General features: G+C 52.5%; 4 protein-coding genes across 4 annotated transcripts; 2 read left to right on the forward strand and 2 right to left on the reverse strand.

The window, feature by feature from the left end:
• The first annotated feature begins 949 nt into the window (after positions 1-949).
• Positions 950-2,856, forward strand: B0H65DRAFT_156033 (uncharacterized protein). The gene is made up of 2 exons (XM_062821159.1): positions 950-1,555; positions 1,738-2,856. Exons 1-2 carry the CDS (start codon positions 1,299-1,301, stop codon positions 2,741-2,743), a joined length of 1,263 nt encoding a protein of 420 aa, XP_062682881.1. The 5' UTR covers positions 950-1,298; the 3' UTR covers positions 2,744-2,856.
• On the forward strand, positions 2,857-3,231 carry B0H65DRAFT_156034 (uncharacterized protein). The gene has a single exon (XM_062821160.1). It carries the CDS (start codon positions 2,970-2,972, stop codon positions 3,180-3,182), a length of 213 nt encoding a protein of 70 aa, XP_062682882.1. The 5' UTR covers positions 2,857-2,969; the 3' UTR covers positions 3,183-3,231.
• A 2,977-nt stretch (positions 3,232-6,208) lies between these two features.
• B0H65DRAFT_156062 (major facilitator superfamily domain-containing protein) lies at positions 6,209-9,777 on the reverse strand. The gene is made up of 2 exons (XM_062821161.1): positions 8,627-9,777; positions 6,209-8,566 (listed from the first exon to the last, which is right to left on the reverse strand). The coding sequence occupies exons 1-2, from the start codon at positions 9,401-9,403 to the stop codon at positions 6,254-6,256; spliced, it is 3,090 nt and encodes a 1,029-aa protein (XP_062682883.1). The 5' UTR covers positions 9,404-9,777; the 3' UTR covers positions 6,209-6,253.
• Positions 9,778-13,177: 3,400 nt separating this feature from the next.
• B0H65DRAFT_461444 (DNA polymerase epsilon) lies at positions 13,178-20,482 on the reverse strand. Its single transcript, XM_062826596.1, has 3 exons — positions 19,530-20,482; positions 19,322-19,467; positions 13,178-19,268 (listed from the first exon to the last, which is right to left on the reverse strand). The coding sequence occupies exons 1-3, from the start codon at positions 20,153-20,155 to the stop codon at positions 13,201-13,203; spliced, it is 6,840 nt and encodes a 2,279-aa protein (XP_062682884.1). The 5' UTR covers positions 20,156-20,482; the 3' UTR covers positions 13,178-13,200.
• Positions 20,483-20,683: the final 201 nt, after the last annotated feature.

A 20,683-nucleotide genomic window follows, 5' to 3' on the forward strand; every position in this document is an offset into this window, starting at 1 on the left:
ATCCCCTCCTTATCCCTTCCAATGAAGGGTGATACAATCGGCAGCAGCCAAAGACACAACGGCACTCGCAAGACGAAACACAAGCACCATGGCACCGTCCCGCTGGCCGCTGCACCACCTCCACGCTGGACGGTCCACGGCACTGGAGCTGTTTGTGCTGGAGCAGCTGGAGCAGTTGGAGCAAGAAACCTGGAGCTTGTGACTGTAATGGAGCCAGGCAGTCAAAGCATAAAAACAGGGGCCACACAGAAAGCCCAGAACGAACTGCCATAATTCGACGGTGGGCGGGAGGAACAGCCCGGCTTGAGCCCGGCTCGGCGCTGCGTAACGTCATCCACTTTTCCACTTCTTGGCTCTCTGGCGATTCAGGTTTCTTTTCTTTTCCTTTTCCAGCTTCTTCACGTTTCCTCCGTGATCAACATAGCTACAGGTATTCCCCCCTTATCTTTTTGCTGGGTCCATGGTGCTTTTGCGTTGTCCTTCTCTTCTTCCTCATTTCTCCCGCCCACCAGTCCTCCATTTTCACTCGCTGCGGCTTTTCTGCATCACCACCCCGGGCGGCCTTGTCGAAGGAATTGAAAGAGAGGAAGCGGAATTCCAGGGAGCAGCACGACGGATAGCGGACGCAACTCACTAAATTCGCTAGAGGTAATTCTAGACGCGGGTACTGACAGAACTGCCCGCCGAACGACCAGCCAGTGTCCAGCCAGTGGAACCTGCCGCTCGGCGCTTTTCCCGGCATCGAATCTTACGAGCACCACATCAATCGTGAAACGGTGGGATTGAGAAAGAAGGGAGGGAAAAATACGAAAGACAACCTGATCAGACAACGGGGCCTGGCCAATTCCATTTCGCTGCCAAAGAGACATTTTCTTTCTGGACAACATCTTACACTATCGTTGATTTGGACGCCCGTTGATCAGGTACATCGACACCTCAGCAAAACCTCAAACCAACTGACGGCGGGCGCGCTAAGCGAACCACCAAACGGGATCACCGCCTCCAACAACCCTCCTCCTCCTCCACCACAACCCTAGAGTTGGTAATCATCCATTCGTTTTCTACCTACCTTACGCATCGGCGATCGAGTCCGTTGCTGTGCAACTGCACGTTGCAAAAAAAAAAAGGAGTCCAAACCCAGCAAAGCGATCGGCATTTTGGTGTCGCGGAGAAGATATATTGTTGGAAACGTAAAAAAAAATACAACAAGGGGAGCGAGCACCAACTGGGGGCTGCATCTCGAGGTTCAACAACATTTAATATCTTCACAAGCTCAAAGTCGCCCATCACCACCGATAATGGCCGCCATGTCGCGACGACAAGATCCTCTTCCCATGTCGAGTCGGTCTTCATTCCCATCATCATCGTCGCCGTCGTCTACGACCTTCAAGCGCGCCGCTTTCGACGCAATCCACCATATCCGGGCATCTCTTGCCTCTGCGACACAAAAACGCAGTACTGATCCCAATTGTTCGCCACAGCCGGGCGTGAACCTCTGCGAGAAGCCAGCAGAGGCAACCTCAAATGTTACCTGGGCGATAATTGGCAGTGTGCTGTGAGTGTTTGCAATTTCCTCGTATTCTTCCTTCAACCTAACCCGTCGCATCCCCCGGTCGATGTCCTTTCAAGGCGCCGCCACCACCCCTGACAATTGCCCGAAATGGAAACACCAAAAATAAACACTAGTTGGAACGACATGCCACCCGCCAGACCTCGAATACTGACAATGAATTGTAGCGGTTTCGTCGCGGCAACCACCATTATAGTAGCATATCTCCTACACCTTCGCCGGAAAAAGGTGCACAAAAAAGAAGATCGAAATGACCCGTTCCAGATGTCCGACTATGGTTTCGACGAAGCAGCTGCCGCAGAAGCAGCTAGGTCAAAGGCGAATCTATTCCGAAAATCCCAGCATTCCTCCACCGCTTCGTTTTCCACGCCATCGCCACCAAACCCCGTGGAACGCAAGCTGTCCTTTGACGAATCGCCCTACGCTGTTAGTGCCGCTGCCGGGATCCGATCATCTACAACCGTTGGCGGAGATGTTATCTATAGCGACATCAGCACTCCACCGGGCGCGGCACGCGTCAGCATGAGGGGCGAGAGCCAATTCCTTGGAGTTCCGGGAATTGAGGGGATGGACTTGGGCGGTATGCCGATGGATCGGGAACGCGAAAGGGAGCGGTCGAGGTCGAGGGCCCGGTCGTCTTATTCTCACTCCCCTCATAATGGATCCCATAGACAGATGCAGCGCCGATCCCGACCCTCGAGTGTGCAGAGCGCTCCATTTTCGCCCGGACGCATGACGCCACCGCGAGGACCTAGGCCGGTTGGAGGAGGCGATGGAGCCAGCGCCGCCAGTGGCAGTGTACTTCGCTCTCCCCTTTCTGACGACGCTTCCTCTCTTTCTGTCAGGTCTTCCGAGATGTTGCGCCCGCCCGTCGACGGTGATGTTGATGGTCTTGCCGGCGCCGGTATGCTCGGCCCGGTGCCATGGGAGAAGGATCAACAGCAGGAAAAGGTCGTGGTTATGGAGACGACGATGGAGAAGGAAAGCAGCAAGAGAATTTCGGAGGAAGATGATACGGTTAATGAGCCTATGAGCAACGAGATCCGCATGGTAGCCGCGGAAACAACACCGGCCGCTCCAGAGGAGGAGGAGGAGGAGAAGCCCACAGCTGCTCAACAGGAGACAGTGGAGGTCAAGAAGGAGAAAGAGAACGAGCAAGAGACAAGGATATGACCTGACCGCGGATTAATGACGCGTACGCGCGCGGAGGGAGGGGCATTTTGGATGTGCACGGTGTAATGAATCATTTTACTACTTACAGGAAAGGAGAAACGGCTGTTTTCTGGTACATTATTTGAGAGATAAAACGTTGCAAGGCCGGAGGTTACGGATACGTCCTGATTTTTTTTTTTTCTTCTACTTTTATCATGGGCTCTACCTATCTTTCTTCGGTTTGGCCATGATATCATTTACTATCATCATCATCATCATCATCATCATCATTATGGGTCACTGCGTAGCGTTAATGCATTGGCATTCAGTTTCGTCGCAATGCTTCCTCTTTCATATGGTTACTTTATCGATAATGCACGAGGGCAGATGCGAGGAGATGCCAGCAAATCATCTGACGAGTGGATTTTACAATGAAATGGGCGATGGATGGGATCTGTAGCTTCAATGCCATGAGAAGTCAGAAAAGGAAAGTATTGATTCATTTGCGCGAGTGTCTGCCAGAATGATATGGAGATCTTAGCTATTCCGGGGCAAGATGCCTTTGATGATACGACGACAAAGTAGTCGAAGAGTTCACATTATTATTTACGAGTCGTCTGGACCTATGAATTCCTCGCTCCAAGCCTCGTCTACCTACATGGCGACAAAATACCTACTCTTTTCCTTTATTCTTTTTTTTCTTTTAAACTTCCTTTTTCTTTCTCTTTCAATTCAACCCGTCCTTCATCGCGTCTGTCTGTCTGGCTACATAAGGTAGGTAGGGTAGAGTAGCTCATCGCTGCTGCTGCTGCCGGTCTACTATCTGCCGTCCAAGAGAAGGGACCAGAGCTAGGTATGGAGGGCGAAGGTTGGATCAGTCCAATCGGGACTCGGACGCAACTAATGTCAGATCGTCGGGTCGCCCCTTCCCCACCTGGACTGGCGGTCGGAGGGTGGGTATAAACGAAGGAGCGATGGAGAGCAATGGGAAAGAGCGAGCGGACAGTAGAGGTAGGTAAGGAAACTTGGAGAGTCGAAGTGCTGGAGGTTGCTTAAGGGAATTGCAAACCATGGGTAAGGTACTGAGTTGCTGTAAAGTACATAGGTACCTCTACCCGTGAAAATGAGGTTTGCTGGCTGGTTGACGACTGCTCAACCTAAGTAACCGTCTTCATCCCCACGGGTGCAGATGAAACCAGGTACCTTCTTTGCTCGAGGAGAGGGAATGAGAGGATTTCGAAGGTAAAGTAGGATTTCAAGGTGCACAATCGTTGTCCAGGCGGTGTTTTGAAGTCGACCATTATTTCGTCGATTCCGAAAGTGATATTTGTCACCAAGTACAAAAGAAGGCAGGAAGATCCGTACCTTCGTGAAGCCAGTGCTGTCATGTCGGGTTTCAGGGAAAGGTGACCGTATCGGTGATTCACAACGCCCGACATGAAGTGAATGGTATGTCCGGGTAGAGACGGGAGGTATGGACAGGCTCTGGCTCCAGGCTCCTTCCGTTTCTATACTGGGGAAGCCAAGATCATGGAAGTCTGATAGCTACCCACGGCAGTACTTAAGGTCTGTGTTTGGCAGGTACTGTCACCAGACCACCGCGGGGACGGTAGTTCAGTCGTCAGATGCCTAGCTAGCTTCTCCTGGCTGTCTGCTTCCCTAGTAGAAGCGGTTCGTTCGATCCCGGAGACGGGCGGGCAATTTTTTTGCTTCTTTTTTTTTACACTCTCATCTTTTTGACTACTTCCTGTAATTTTTTGACTTACGCCCACCGAATGAATAATATACCTACACTCCTTGATCTTTCACTTATTGATTGCATTCTTGGTGTCTCCTGTTTGTCAGTTGTTGCACGAAGAGATATCCGTCGAGTCAGAGTGAGGAACTTGGAACTTAACAACTACCGTCGAGTAATGCGTGCCTGGTAAGTTGGTGTCATTCTCATCAGCTCTACCTATCTGATGTGCCGTGTCAAACGGCTGGAGATGAATGGGGGGATATCGGGGGTAAAGCAGGAAGAGGGTGCACAATTGCCGCGCGTTTGAATGCTCTTTCCAAGTCGATCGTCATTTTGTCTACCGTAAAGGCGATACTTCTCACCATGTGCAAAAAGAAAAGAAGGTAGACCCATACTTCTGTGAAGCCATTGCCGCCAGAATTCGCGCCGCTGGGAAGAGGAAACCAAGTCATTCAAGAAATGGAGCCGGGTTTTGACACGTAATATACTTGGGTGAATAAGCGTAATACTACAAACATCCAAGGATCCGTTGTCATCCAGACAAAACATTATATCCCGGAGGACTAATTTGGTAGACACATACTTCCAATTGGTCATATGGATGGGACGTAGCACCGTTGATCACGTACAAGATGCGTTCTTGGATGAATATGGAGAGAGAGCAAGACGTACGTTCCAAGTACCAAATATTGAGAGCTATTAGAACCCGTCCTCATTCTCGGAACAGCCTGGAAATCAAGCCGCATCCATCATTTTCCTACACGCACCCAAGAATTCCGAGAACTTTTGCTGATAATGCAAAGAGTACCTAGAAAGCAAAGTATACGAAGTTTAAAGGATGTACTAAGAGGTCGTGTGCTACTATTATCGAGTGTCAACTTGAAAGTTCTTGGTTGCGTGGAGGGAAATCTTCGGAGTAAGGAGACCGTCTCGATGGTTCACAACGAAGTACTTCTATTGATCAAAACACTGAATCTTCCTTCCTACCTACTTTGCCAGTTTGCGTCAAGCAGTAATGAGAAACAGCGCACTTCAGAGTGAACAAAGTAAGCAAAGTGAACAAATCAATGGACGTTTGACCCTTTGGTTACCGTAGAAACTCGGAAGATTGGCCGACGCTATCCCTCTTTGAGCGCCGGGCAGAGGGCAGAAATCTGCCAGAAATATGCCCCGTAAGCACGCATATGCCAGCATATGTGCCCGCCCAGTTAGTGAAAACTCGAGGACATTGCCCACCACGTTAACTTACACACACTCAAGTGCACAGGACCCGGGCTTGTCCTGTCAGCTGCCTGCACAGATATGCCCTCTGTCCGGCGCTCAAAGAGGGATAGCTTTTGGCGACTTTCACGAGTTTATACGCTACACCAACAAGAGAGCATGTGATATTTCGAACACAACGCAACACCACAAACGTCTATGACATAACTACCTCTACCTCAGCACCTCTTTGGTATATTGCAACTACACACACCCAGCAAGCCTCCTTAAAACAAACCACTCTCCGTCACAGCTAGACAGGAAGAAGCGGAGGGAAAAAAAAGAGTCAACAACGGAAGAAAGAAAGGTAATGACAGTTCTGTTGCTACTTTAAGATTATTAATACAAAAGAGAAATGCGACCGCAGCCAATATTTTACACAGTAGTAACCCGCCCGACCTTTATGTGCTCCGTACGCAAAAATGTGCCCGAGGATTAGGATGAATACATATCCAATGAGTGAAAAGCAAACCAACCAGCCACCCATCCCATCGCTTCTTCTTCTCCCCATGTTGATTATACATACGCCGTATCTAAGCGTCCCATATCTCTCTATTAACCCCACCCGGTCCCGCTACCGTGATCTCATCGCTCAAGTCCGACTGGGCATCTTCTTCGTACAAAGTCCCAACCTCTAGAGATGGCGAACTTTTCCGTAGTTGATCTTGTGGTTGTTGCTGTTGCTGAAGATCGGTAGGTACAACCACCTTCCCACTTTCACTCTCCAGCCTCTGTTCACTCGTCGTCGTCGTCGACGAGGACAAACCCCCGTTACTACCATCGTAAGAAGAACCCGGGATCTTTTCAATCTCAGCATGCCTCTCCTCCTCCCTCACCGCCTCGACCTCCTCTCGCGGAACGGAAACGACTTCGACTTGGCGGACTACAAGGATTCCCGCGCGGGGAAGCTCGGCAGCGGAGGCGGGAAAAAGGTCGCTGCTGAATGACTCGTCCACGTCCGACGCAAGGTTGTTGTTGCCGATGTCTTTGTCGCTGGCGCTGCACGACGACGAGGAAGACGACGAAGAGGAGGAGGACGAGATAGATGAACCGATGGAGTCCGCGGAACTGGATGAGGAGGAGGAGGAGGAAGAAGAAGAAGAAGAAGAAAGAGAAGAAAGGGAGGCGGTAGAGACCGTCGAGTGCCTGTTGGAGGTTCCGCTTCCGCTTCCGCTTCCGCCTGCGCCGGCGTTGTTTGAAACATGGGCATTGACAGCAGCAGCCTCCTGTGCTTGTTGTGCCTGTGAGGCGATCGACTCGGAAAAGAGAAAAACGGGGTACCTTTGGCCATCAGGCTCATTGCAATAGGTCACCGCCACGGCTTGCTTCCATCTTGCCGCCTCCGAGTCGGTATATGTAGATTCTCCTCCATCTTGCGACTGCGGTTGCTTCTTCTGCGGTTGCTGTGGCGCTTGCTTCTGCCCACGAGCCCTGTTGTTATCCGCCGTACTGGTAGACGAGGAGGCGGCACAGTCGTAGGTACCGTCATTGTTGTTGTGCTCTTCTACCACCGCTTCTTTGCCATTAGTGCTATCTGTATCTGAACCGGTGGACTTTGTCAAAGCTGGTCTTGATGGGACAGGGGAGTGAGCAGCACCACCACCACCACCACCACCGCCGCCGCCGCCGCCGCCACCGAACAGTCTGGGAAGTCTTTCGCTGTTACGTCCGGGCACGTTTGTGGCATGAGAATCAGCAGCAGCAGCGGCACTACCACCGTGGTGGTTGTGATTGTTATGTGGATTCGACACAACCGCCAAGACAGGCGCCGGCGCCGTAACCGTCTGTCCCGGCCTTGCATCAGTGAACATGACAGGCGGCACCTTGGCGCCGCGCAGGACAAACTTGGACTCCAGGATCTTATCCATGCTGTGGTGCTGGATGAAAAGGCTGCAGATCAGCGCCGCCACGCCGGCGCCAGTGATGACCCAGTAGACGCCGTGGAAGCCGACGACGTACGCGTCGAGGGCGCCGACCCGCACGGGATCGTTGGGGTCCATGGCCACCATCTGCATGACGAACTGCTCCGAGTTGTGGGCGATCTCGGCGGGCAAGCCGAGCTGCTCGAGCCGCTTGACCATGACGTTCTGGAACACGGTTCCGCCGATGGCCACACCGAGCGACATGCCGAGCGTGCGCATGAAGGCGTACATGGCCGCGGCGCTGCCGGCGTCCTCGACCCGGCTGATGGCTTGGATGCCGACGTTGACGCTGGTCAGGAGCATGCCGTGACCGATGCCGAAGATGGCGAGGATTACGGCCCAGACGGCGGTCTTGGTGTCTTGCTTTAGGTAATGGAGCAGACCACAGCCGATGGTGGCGAGCACCCAGCCGCTCCAGATGGACCAGCGGAAGCGCCCCAGGCGGGAGGTCATGAGGGAGATGACGATGGATCCTGGAAGGAGAAGGCAGGTGACGGGGAAAATGTTGAGGCCGGACTGCGTGGGTCCGGTGAAGCGGACGGCAGTAAAGTAGAAGGGCACGTAGTAGAGGGCGCAGAACAGGATGAGACCCTGAAACAGGGCGCAGCCGTAGGCGGCGATGGCGGAGCGTGAGGTGAAGAGTGATGCGCGAAGGAAGGGTTCACGAGCGCCATATTTCTCCCAAACGATGGAGGCGAGGACACTGACGCCGCCAACGGTCATAGGCACAATGGTCTGCACGCTGCGCCACTCGAACTGGATACCAGCCCAGGACATGCCGACGAGGAAGCTGGTCAGTCCTCCAATGAAGAGGAAGCCTCCGAGCCAGTCGACTCTGGCTAGCTTGGAGCCCAGAGAGGTTTTCTTGGTGGTGAGTTTGACAAAGGCGGGCACAAGAAGCAAGCCCATTGCGCAAAAGGGGAACTATTGTTGTGGCATTAGCGATTATAGTCCCCTGCACATTTCAAGAAACCGAAAACTCACGTTCAAATAGAAGCACCACCTCCAAATCGCATGCTCAACAAACAGTCCTCCAATCAACGGTCCCAGCACGCTCCCCAGCGCCCACGCTCCCAGCACAATAGCAAAGTACTTTGGCCTCTGTCTCAGCGGCACGATATCCGCAAAGATGACCTGGCCCATGGTGATAATCCCACCACCTCCGATTCCCTGCACCGATCTGCCAGCAAAGAACACTGCAAACCCCTTGGCAATGGGTGCGCACAGGGCCGTGCCCAGAGTGAAGAGCAGGACACTCACGAAGAGCATCTCCTTGCGCCCAAAGATGTCCGACAAGGCGGCGATGAAGGGCTGGCACACAGCGCACGTGAGGAGATAGGACGTCCCCGCCCAGAAGGCGTCGGTCGAGGTCCCCCCAAAGTCTTCAGCCAGCGTGGGCAGAACGGACACGAGGATGGTGGCGTCGAGCGCGACCATGAGACTGATGATGGCCATGGTTATCATGACTGCTAGCTCCTGCTTGCCGGGTTTCCAGTCCTCAAACGACGGTATGTTTTCTTCGAGCTTGGATGGATCGAGGACGCGGACCAAGACCTCGTCGTCGTCGTCAGTTGAAGAGTTCACCGTGCGTGGTGGCTGGCGAGTATGGTGGTGCTGGTTGATCATCGGGACAGGTTCCGAGTAGGAGCGATGGGGTCCCGGCGGATGGTGGGAGGCTATTAGGGGCGCCATCGGAGGCAGAACGTCACGCTTTTCCGGATCATTTTGGTGAGAGGTTGGCTGTTGACGTTGTTCGGCCATCGGTGTTGATTTTTCCTCGCTTTAAAAACGAGAGATTGAATGAGGAGCGAGGGCAGCTCTAGCTGGAGGCTGATATCTCCCAGGAGTAACACCGGCGTTATGCAAGTGAACTGTCGAGACAAACGGACCGGATGTTACGTGGGATATGGGAATTCCTCGGAGTCAGATCTTGCCTAGCAACGATGGAAAACTAGGAAACGAGACCGTTGGCAGTAACAAAAGCACTATGAGTCGGAAAAAAGAGGATGGAAGATGTCGGAACAGAAGAGCAGGGTTTTAAGGTTTGAGTTTGGGGTGATAACGAGCTTTCAATAACTCATTGTTGATGGGGAAGATGAAGTTCGAGATAAGAAAACAACGATACCGCAATGACGAAACCCTTTGGTGCCGTTCAGGCATCGCGAACATCAACAAAGGAGGCCACCAGATTAGGACCAACTATCCAATCTAAGTGAAATCCGCTATCGTTGAGCCACACTGAGTGTGCTAAACCATGACGTGTAAGTGAGACAGCTGCCTCAATGACAAGAGTATGGGCTAGTTCTCTTCCTCTCCTCCTCTCATCACTAGATAATGAACGGTATGCAAGGTGAGGTGGAATGAGCCGCCAAGTCGAGTCATAGTGGGCGCTCACGATAACCAGGTTGCTGCTGGTACCGGGGATCGTGGCGATGATGGAGGGCTGGTTCCACGAGTGGATGAACTTGGCCACGGTGATGGCCGAGTTGGCGGGGAGACGACGGAGACGATGGTGTCATACAGCCAGGTACCGGCCTGTAAGGTGAGGCTAGTGAGGCGGAGATGGACTCGTAACCAAAAGGGTCAAAGGTCCGTTATCACAGCTCTCCTCTTCTCCTTCCCGGTCCCTCGGCTCCTCCGACCATCGTGCTGGGGCGGCTCTGCATTGGTAAGTGATATCTGCGAGCGAATGTATATAGGCCGTAATTGTAGAGGGGAGTGACGAGTGGTAGTGACGATGGTGGTGATGGCTGTGGTGTTTGTTTGTTTGTTTGTGTGTATTTTACGTCTACTTCCGCCTCCCGAGGGGCATGAGACGTGCCTAGCAGCAAAGTGATGGCTGTGGTGGGGGAGGGGGAGCTTACCCTTGATGCCGAGAGCTGTTACACCCTGGTTGACAGCATTAAGGGCATATTCTGAGAAATAGTCAGCATGATAAGGTGGGTAGAACTCATGATGATATCCTGGGTGGACCCTTTGGGTCGAGATGGATCTAGATCGAGAAATCCCGGATGAAGGCTCCCGGCGAGAGTTGATGGGGAATAACGACGGGATTACCGTCACTGAGCTGAGAGATGCATTAGCTTGCTGTACCAGACAAGGGAAAGTGGTGGCATCCATACATGAGCAATGTGAGTTGTGCTTTAAGGCTCGGCTATGTACCGCAAAGACTCACTCAAGTCGGATTTATCCCCACATTGTACGGCCAATCACATCTGGTGAAGGACTTGCATGCTGACGCCTCAACGTGGCATGCAGCCCAGCAAACCAAATAATTGGCCAAAATAGCGTGGGGATTAAATCCGACTTATAGAGACTTAGCGGTAGGTAGTTAGGCAGGTACCTAGGCATGTGAAGAGACGCGGTAGAAAAGCAAGCAGACCAGTCGTTAGCCTTGAACTGTGGCTGGCTAGAACGTCTCGAAGAAAGCAAAGTTGAGCCAACTGGCAAATGGGTGTTGGGGCTGTAAGAGCCTCCGTCCAGTTGGAATGTTTGCTCTCATTTTATGCGGTTATCTGATTGGCGCAACAAAGACAGTTGGTGTCTCCCATGGCTTGCGTTCATAGGCTCGGTTGACGAACGGTTATCCTTTTAGGGCTGAGCTGAGATGGGGCGGTCTAGTACTAGTACCATCTGGCATCTCATTTGTCCAGTGATATGACAGCGGAGAAGTGGTATCAACCCAACACGGCTGTGATGAACTGGCGAGGTTCTTTTCTCTGGTCGTTCAACTTCACTGTGAAGACTGCGGCTCAACCGACACCTGTAAATTGGGTCCGCCGTAATTGGGCGAATTGGGCGCCATCAAGCCAAGCGGGCTGGCTGGACCATGCAGCAGCATGTGCAAGTGGAAATGCATCTTGACATGTGCAGAAAGCGCAGAAAGCGGGCGGCCATATTTTGCGTTGGAGTGGATTGGATGAATGAATGAGTGAGCGTAATATTTTGCTGTTGAGGTTCGAAAAGATGTATCATTATCGAATAGAATCCCCAGACCCTCGAGGTAAGCCCTAGGCGTTAGCTCGGTTATCTCATGCTCCAGCCGTTGACTGGGCGACGACATGGTGGTGGTTGGCGGTCGCTTACACAGTACTGAGACTGTCGAGCATGTCAGCGTGCGCTAGTAAAAAATCTGATGAAGAGAAGGAGTCCTCCTTTTTCCAGCATTATCACGAAAGATCCAACAGCCCGCGGACCTTGCACAATGGAAGTTGATGTTGATGATGTCGTGTTGGTGTTGTTGGTTTGATGTTGAGCCGTTTGACAGGAGGTTCAATTAAACTTTCAGCCAACGTAACACCGGGCAGTGGCACCCCACGCCAAGGACAACTCTTTAGCGCTCCAGCGCCTATCGGGTACTATCTGAAACAGCTTGATACTTTAACAAATTCTGTTAGTGCTCGTTAACGCGCCCTGTATTCTCGAGTGACAGCGCGACTCACAGGGGCCGAACACTTGCAGGGATCTTTCGGGAGCGGACGGGAGTGACTTGCCGTAGAGATACAGTAGAAACCCTAGTAAATGCAACTAATCCGGGCTCTATGGGGAGTCTCCAAAAAAGTTGCATTTACTAGGAGTCTCGCAGTTACTAGGGTCACACTTCTCTATATATATATAGTAGCTTACCCCCAAAAAAGTGCGGGTAGGGTGTTAGTGCTTTTCGCGGGCGGCCCCCATACAAAACCGCGCTTGCACTACCCAATTCATAACGCACGGCCAAAACTGCACTTTTACCAGCAAATAAATTGTTAGGCCTAACAGAATTTCGCGCTTTTTCTGTTAGTGCATTCGCGGTCCAAGAACTTCGCGTTCGCCTACCGGGACCTCTCCAATTCTACCTCCATTTGCACCTCCATTTGCACATCGATTTTAAACCAAACGTTTCTCCCTACCTTTTATTTCAGCTACAGTACAACCCAGTATCCAGCATCTACACGGGCTACAACCCAGGATCCAGCCTTTCATCGCCCGGGGAAGGGAAGGCAGCTATGCTGCCTCCCCGAACACTAGTACATACGACTGGACGAAGGCGGGCCACCAGTATACTTGCATATACTAGGTAACTTTATATATATTTGAGTTTTCTGGGGGTTGTATTTACTAGGGTTTCTACTGTACATCGAGCAGGTACCTACCGCCAACATGCTAACAACGCCATGTACGGTTTCTTTTATGCGTCCAAGTCGGCGGCTTGACGACAGTCGGAGTCCTCCGGCGGCTCTCATGCGCTTTTGATTGACGCCCATTTGACGTGTTCAAGACCGATAAATGTCGAGCTTCTTGTCTACTTGAAAGATTAAATCAGGGGACAATATGTCTCCTTCATGGCCCTACCCATTTACACCCTCGGCCAGCGCCACACCAGTCCACTCATCGATGATGAAGCAGCTCGTCTATCAGCGCCGCTAACACGTATCAGCCAAAGGAGGCTGAGATAAATAAACAAACAAACACCTGCATTGCAATGCTAAAGGTAAACAAACATACGGACAAGATAAGCCTCTACCTAGCCTCAAACGCCCACGGTAGAAACAGCCCAGGACAACACAACAAGCACATCACAACCCCCCAACAACCCCCTCCACCACATCCCCCAACATCCTCAACCCATAATACCTCGCCACATTCCTATACACCTTCAACCGTCTCATCACCTCCTCCCGCTTAACCAGCTCTCTCCACTCGCCACTGCACGTACAATGCTCCATGAACTCGTTCACCCTCAGCGCGCCACACCTCCCGCACTTGAGGTCCTGCGTCGTCCACTCCACCACCATGGCCTCCACCTCCGCCACCAGTCTCTCCTCGATTTCGTTGCGATCGTAGTCCATTTCGCAGTAGGGGCACTTCCACCTACCCTTTTCTTGTTGTTGTCCAGCTACTTCCAACTCGCCGGCCGCTCCTCCTGCTGGGACGTCAGACACTGCAGAACCCATGAAATCCTCATCCCGACAGAGATCAATGTCCCTCGCCATGGTACAGTTATCGCAGCTGAACTGGGCCAATCTCAAGCTTTCAGACGGGTTCTGGAACGCGCCGTCCTTGCTGAACTCGCGCACGTCGAACATAGCCAGGAGTTCCTTGCGCAGCAGCCTCGCTTCGAGCGTGATGTTCTTGTCTAAAGACAAAACTTGCATCAGGGCCTTGACGAGCTCGAGGACCGGGTTGGCCGATGCCGCTACTTTCTTTCCTGCAGCGTTCTTGGTAGTAGACTTGGAAGTGGACGAAGAAAGGTGAGACAAGTGAGATCCTGGCAGCTGCGGGAAGGTGTAGTCGCCTGCCAGCTCCGGGTGCAGGAGCTCGCGCTTTTGCGTGTTGATCAGGTTGGCGATCTCCTTCTTGAGCGGCTTCTCGAAGGCTTTGCCGAGGATGATTTGCCCGACGGCGCCGTCCTCGCCTAGATTGCCGTTGCGCATGTTGACGGGCAGTTGAGTGAGACGCGGCGTGGCTGTTGGGTCGCTGCCGAAAGAGGGTCGCTTGATGCTGTGCATCAGCTGGATGAACTCGACGACCCAGTCGCGGAAGATGGGCTGCAGGCGGACGGGGAGGAAGGTTGCCATTTGCCAGTGCATGATCATTTGCAGGTCCTGTTCATCCCTCTCGAGAACTTCTTGTGTCGCTTTGCCGCCGTAGTTGAACTCGTCGTACCACACCAGGTAGTCCCAGTACTCCTTGATTTCAAGATCGATAAAGTGAAAGAGCGGTTTGCCCTTGATGCTCTTGAGGATGTACTGGGAATATGCATAAGCATTGCCCACCTCGGACTTGGTGGTCTGGAGCAAAAGTCTGTTGGAGCTGGCAAAGATGACTTGCGATCCCACACGACGGAAATCGGCCATGAGCTGAAGGAGCGCCTTGCGGCTCATCATCTGAACGTAGTAGTGCAAAGCACGATCGTACAGACACGAGGCTGGCGACTCGACCCAACGAACCAAGTGCTGGACCATCACGTCAGCCATGGTGGACCCCTTGCAAGCTTCTGCCCACCACGACTTGACCATCTCGCGAAGCACCTGCACGCCAGCATTGGCAAAGGCGTTCTCCGAATAGAGAAATTCTTCGCCGTCTCCATTGCCGTTCGCATCGGCTGCGGGATTGAAAGAGATACTATCCGCACCTTCCAGCTCGTTGATGAGCGAAGAAGTGAGAATGGTGTTGATGGCCAGGTTTCGCACCTCGAGATCTATACACACCGAGGCATAAGTGCCCGGGTTGTTGACAGAAGGCATCTGAACCTGATCGAGCGGACCAACCACATCGTCCTTCTCATATCCAGCGTGGTCGGGGCGCGGACTCGGTGACCACCAGAGCACGACATTGTTGGCCATGAGTCGGCGAGCATATGCAATATCGATCAGAAAGCGGGGGTCGTCTCGCTCAAGGTTGCACAGCGGCACGTCGCCGTACCGAGCAAGAGCCGTCATATGTGTGATCCAGGAACCCAGGCTGAGGTAGTGATTGACCAACCGACGCGCCACCACGCTCTGCCAACCCAATGGGGGCAGCGAGCTGTCCCCTTGATCGTACCTTAACGGCATAACGGGGAACTCTCCCAGGATGGGAATCTCATGAACCAAGAGATTGCGCTGTGAAGATTGGATGACCACCATAGTCGGTCCAGACTCTTCCTTTCTTAGTTTCTTGACAATGTCGCCAACCTCAAGGAAGGCCTTCCGGCGGGTGGTGACTTGCGTGATCTTGATGTTCAGCTTGTCCTGATACGGGAAGCACTCTTGCCAATCAGCCCCGGCGGCCTCCTGATTTCTCCTTGCCAACATGTCGGCATAGAGCTTGTTGATGTTTGGCAAGTCTTGCCCTCCATCCTTGGTCCTCTGCTGGATAATGACATGGGCTTGGTCACTGGTGGTGGAGAAAAGACCAAAGATCTGACGCTCACCAGCGCTAATGTGGGAGAGATAGACGTAGGCCATACGGGCCCCGCCAAGGTACTCCCTCGGCTTAAGTGACCTCTTCAACCCGGACAGGTCGAATCCTTGGTCAAGACCCTTTCCAAGCACGCCAGGTTGGCTTTCGTCAATGGTGCAAAGATTTCCAAGTTGAAGAAGGGCGCGCATATTGAGCGGGAGCTGTTTCTCATACACGCCTTCCACGCTGGGATGGTTGAACAACAGAGAGAACTTTTCTGCTTCCGCAAAGTAGATGTCCTCCGGAACCGTAAGCTTGAAAAGATGCACAGAAGAATGGCCATTAGGCAATGTATGGTTGACCTGTTCAACCTGGCAACCCTCAACCTCAATATCCGGCAGTTCCCTGCTCTTCAGATTCAAGAATACTTGCCGGGGTACATTAATCTTGAGGGTATGGATCTTGGCATCGATAAGCACATGAGCGATGACAATGCCTGGACTGTCCGACGCCCTCAGCTGAAGCAACTGCCAAGTGTTTCGGAATGTCATCTCGGCCTGACTGCGGAACGTCTGCTGGATGTTGCTCTGCGCATTGCCACGCCTTTCACCGAACAAGTGTCGCCTACGAGCTCTTGCCTGCTTCTGGAGCTTCCACTTTTGCTTCTGGTACTCCAAGAAAGCCGCGTAGTCCTCGCTAGGCGACGGCATCTTTTTAGGAAGCGCCGCGAACGGGTCCAGGTTCTCGGCTGCTGCTGGCTCCGGATCCTTGCGTTTCTGGGCCGATGCCGTTTTCTGCGTGGCAGAAATGGCATCACTGACAGTCTTGGGCTTCAGCAAGTTCCCAAAATCCTCCATATCTCCTAGCTGGGTGCCATTCGCGAGGTGGGTGATGTCTTGCAAGGGGCCTTTGGTGGTAGGCCCGAACAAGTCGGTGAGCTTCTTTTGCTTCATCTTATCCTCCTTGATGTTGATTCTCCGCTGCAGCCAGTCCGGATGCGGCACGCGCGGTACCGGGTTGCGAACCTTCTGCAGGGCGGCTGGGATGGTAATGAGCTTCTGGATGACGGACCCGAGACGTTCGAGATAGTAATCCCAGTCAAGGAGTGCTCGAGGGTCGGTATCAGCAGGCTCCTCCTTGAGCCACTTTTTGAGATACATCCTCTTCGTTTCCTCCTCGGCCGAGAAGATGGCAACAGGCACGGCTCGTTCGGTGACTGGGGCATTCTTGGGTCGAGCGCAAATAATAAATTTGCAGTTCAAGCCCTTGTCTTTGACCATCTGCTCGCCCAAAAAGTCCGCAAGACGCTTGGCAGTGGTGATGGATGTTGACTTTTGGCTTCCGTACTCCTCCAACGTCTTGGCCATGCTGCGGTTCTCCGAAATCAGTTCCATAAGTTCTTCGTCCGCAAGCGTTGCACCCTTGCTATGGAGTACATCAAGCCAGCGGTTAGCAACCTTGGCGACAGCATTATAGCATTCCGCCAGGGTGGTACCCTCCAAGAAAAACTTGAAGATCTGCTGCTGGAAGATCTTGATGAGCTTCAACTCGCCTCTTCGCTTCACTTCGAAACCTTTGAGCTCAGCAAGACTGCCATCGTCATTGAAGACGGCGTATCTCTTCTTCAAGTTTTTGTCTTCTTCCTTCGAGGTGGGTAGAATCATGGCCTTGTACGGACCGTCAACTTCGAAGAAAATGGAGTTGTCGCTGTGCGTTTCGTACTTGAATGTCTTCGGATTGACCAGGGTCTGGTACTGGTGGTTGGTAAACTTGTCGTGAACTAGATGGTTCAACATGACACAAGGGTAGGAGATAGTCATCTTCTTGCCATTCTTGAGTTTAAACACAAAGTTCTCTGGGAATGTCGCCGGCAACATGCACCAGATACCATCAGTGTCTAGCTCGAGTGGACGACCCAGTCGCTCAATCAGTTGTCTCGCCAACTGGATAATGGTTGCGCCCGTCAAACAGGTGACACCCGCCATTTCCATCGAGTACCATCTGGATCCCTTTCTCATGACGTATCCGTAGAAAGAATTGAGAATGACCTTGTGAGCCAGCTGAAGAGAATCGAACAAGATAATCATCTTCTTGGCATTATCGACCTCGGATGCGGATGCGCCCGAGCTCTTGAGGGCATCCGTCTTGCCCTTCCACACCTTCGCCTTGCCCTTGTAGTCGTATCGTCGGTCACGGAAGTCACGGACTGTGTCGATATAAAACGGGTTCTCGCGCTGGCAGATGATAGCTTCTCTGACAATCGTGGTGGAATCGTGAATTTTGTGGTACACCTTTTGTGAGTAGAGTTGCAGTCTCTTTCGGATGAGGGTGGCTTGTTCGTCTGCACTCAGGTCTTGGAACGACCGCATCGGGCTGTTTGGGTATTTCCCCGGAAATCTCTCGTTCTCGAGTGCGTGGCGAATCATGTTGTACTCGTCGCGCTTGGCTGGAAGGTACTCTCCTCTCCAGGCCCATGGCAGTCTTCTGTCACAAGTCTTTCCTGGGCGGTTGAAGTCGCATGCTGCACAAGTTGACTCGGAAATCATGGAATCGGGTTGTAATCGGTTTGTTGTCATGATGTTGGGGTACATGGAGGCAACATCAAGATGGTAGATAAGAGGCCGTTCCAGTCGATTGGGGGTTTCTTTGAGGTTCATCAACCTGGCCATTATCTGCTCCTTGACCTCGTCATAGTTGGTGATGTCGCTCAACTCTTTCTTCTCTTCAACAGTAATGCTGAATGTTAGGGCAGCGTCAAGATCCCGAATCAGCTCGTCCACAGCGGTCGGATCAACCGCGAAGTTGACGGGGATATCGGCACGGAAGACACCAGCTTCGATACTTTCGACGTGACCACCAACGTACGTTTCGGAGTCCAACAGGTGTCCTTCCCAGAATGACTCTTTAGGTTGGACATGTTTATTGGGTAACACAATCTCCTTTTGGTAAGCCTGTACCATTAGCAACATCTCGCATAGCGTACCCGTTCCCTTTCTTAGTGTATCGTCTGGGCCTAGAGGCAAGATGGTACAGAGAGAGAAAATGAAGGGATGCACATATTTCATGTACAGATAGTATGTTGCGACGGCATCGGAGACGGAGTATTCAGCCAGCGTCTGCGGTCTCTCGCTGGCATACGGTGTCATGAGCTCGGGGTCGAGTTCATCGGGGTCGTATCCCAGCTTGGCAACAGTGACGGCCTTGAGACCTCTACTACCCTGGGGCAGGTAACTGTCACGGTTTACCCAGTGGAAGCAGTCCATGTGAACACTGTAGTTGCACTTGTACTGGTCCTCACTGTCCTTCTTCCAGCCGATCTCGTGGTACATGTCGATACCATTGATACTAGCACGAGCCTCCACGAAGGGCCAATCGAAGAAGTCGCCGTTGTATGTGGCGATGACGGTCGGCCGGGCCTCCTTGATGTGTAGGAAGAATCTCTCGAGAAGAGCCTTTTCGTCCGGTTCGTTGAAGATCATAAACGGACCTTGGTACTCGGGTTTTGGTGTATAGTCGAAATCAGCAATGTCTTCGGAGATAATCTCTCTATTTGTGATCAAGAAACCCTGGCCATCGATCATGTATGAGATCATCATGATTTGGTCGATAGCGGCGTCGGGAAACTTGAGTGGCAGCTTGGTGGTCTCGATATCGAACGCCATTACGACTGGGTCGGCCATGGCCAAACGCTCCTCGTTTACTTTTACTGTCGTGACTCCATTCTTGGCCTCGACATGGTACCATCTAGCAACTCGTATGTCTGTTGTGGACGGTCAGTCGAGCACACGCTGGGGTTGTGCAAGGAGAACTGACCCAAGTCTATCATTACTCTCACATGGTATGGGACGTCGTATTCCCGGATATCAACAATGAAATCGCTCGCCTCTGCAAAACCAGCATTATGTCGTCGCTCGTCATTTCGTGAATCGTCATCAAAAAGATCAAACCCGCCGTTCGCTCTATTTGGGAGTTATATGTGTCAGCAGCGGCGGTCAGCCTGCACATGAGAAGAGGTACCCACGATGCTACTTCGGCATATGTATCCATTGCATCCATGCCCTTTTTGTTCTTTTCAGCAATGGGCATGACATCGCGCTTGGCGGACATCAAGTCCTGCACATTATGAAACCTCAGCTCCAAGAAGGTTCGACGATAGCCCATCAAGTGGTTGGGCATCTTGAGATCTTCCTTCTCGACCCTCCGGATGGACTTGACGCAGCCGCCACCGGGCACTCTCTTGCACCATTCCTCCACCTCGCCTTCGTGACCCTTTCGACATGCGACCAGGAAGTATGGCTCGTATTCGACTGTGGCTTTGAATGTTGACCCGTCCTCTTCGATAAAGTAGCAGTCGAGTGCCGCGCGGCCGCCACCGCCGGGGATACGGGAGTCGTCGATGGATGTTGGTTGTACGTTGACCAGCCAGCCTTCGCGCTTCTTTCCGGCATCGTATCGGGCGAAGCCCATGTTCTCGTCGATCTGGTTCGCAAGGGCTGTCCTTTCCCACTTTTCGTCTATCGAGGTAGCCTCGCCGCGGGCGCTGGCCGAGGCGGCGAACGTTCGTGTCCTGGATCCGCCATGGTAGGCGTTCTTGCCACCACGACGGTAGCCCTTTTGAGGCTGCCGCCGTAGAGAAGTGTTGGGCATATTGGAAGAATCGGATTGGCCCTCGCGTAGGCCTCGAGATGTTCGTCTTGTGCTTCCGTCTGCCCTTCGTTTTCCGTCCTGGTCGGTAGAATCTCTCGGTCGAAGAAAATTCGGAATTGGAAGGAGAGACGAAAAACAGTAAGTAGTATGTCTTTTCACAAGTAAGTTGACATGGAGGGCCAGCCAAAACTCGAGTTATGGCTGGTACAGGGTCCCTTTGGAGTTGCGAGGGAAGACAGAATGTAAATAGGCCGGGATTTGAAGAGGTACGGAGTGACCCGTTGCACTGTCAATGTTTGAAAGTCTCAACTTCAACTGGAACCCATTAAAGTCGTTTAACTGGGAGACGCGCCAGACGCGACTGGACCGTCCAATTTGACGCGACAGGCGCTAAACACACACGCGTGCCCCACCAGTCAAGCTGATCGTTTCAGGGCACACAAGGCGTCAAAGCGCTGAACAGGGGTCGGAACGGTGGGGAAGTGGGCTGCCGGCAGAGGCCCGGACACGGCCCCACCATGCACGAAA

The sequence above is a fragment of the Neurospora tetraspora genome (assembly GCF_033439725.1).
Source record: "Neurospora tetraspora strain CBS 560.94 chromosome Unknown B0H65scaffold_3, whole genome shotgun sequence".
Lineage (NCBI taxonomy): Eukaryota > Fungi > Ascomycota > Sordariomycetes > Sordariales > Sordariaceae > Neurospora > Neurospora tetraspora.

Bases quoted from the DNA above. Each gene is read 5' to 3' on its own strand.
- B0H65DRAFT_156062 (XM_062821161.1), bottom strand. From the start codon at position 9,403: ATGGCCGAACAACGTCAACAGCCAACCTCTCACCAAAATGATCCGGAA. The intron at 8,567-8,626 runs GTGAGTTTTCGG...CCACAACAATAG, and splicing joins GGTGGTGCTTCTATTTGAAC to TTCCCCTTTTGCGCAATGGG.
- B0H65DRAFT_156033 (XM_062821159.1), top strand. From the start codon at position 1,299: ATGGCCGCCATGTCGCGACGACAAGATCCTCTTCCCATGTCGAGTCGG. The intron at 1,556-1,737 runs GTGAGTGTTTGC...AATGAATTGTAG, and splicing joins GCGATAATTGGCAGTGTGCT to CGGTTTCGTCGCGGCAACCA.
- B0H65DRAFT_156034 (XM_062821160.1), top strand. From the start codon at position 2,970: ATGATATCATTTACTATCATCATCATCATCATCATCATCATCATTATG.
- B0H65DRAFT_461444 (XM_062826596.1), bottom strand. From the start codon at position 20,155: ATGCCCAACACTTCTCTACGGCGGCAGCCTCAAAAGGGCTACCGTCGT. The intron at 19,468-19,529 runs GTGGGTACCTCT...ACTCCCAAATAG, and splicing joins ACATATGCCGAAGTAGCATC to AGCGAACGGCGGGTTTGATC. The intron at 19,269-19,321 runs GTCAGTTCTCCT...CGTCCACAACAG, and splicing joins GAGAGTAATGATAGACTTGG to ACATACGAGTTGCTAGATGG.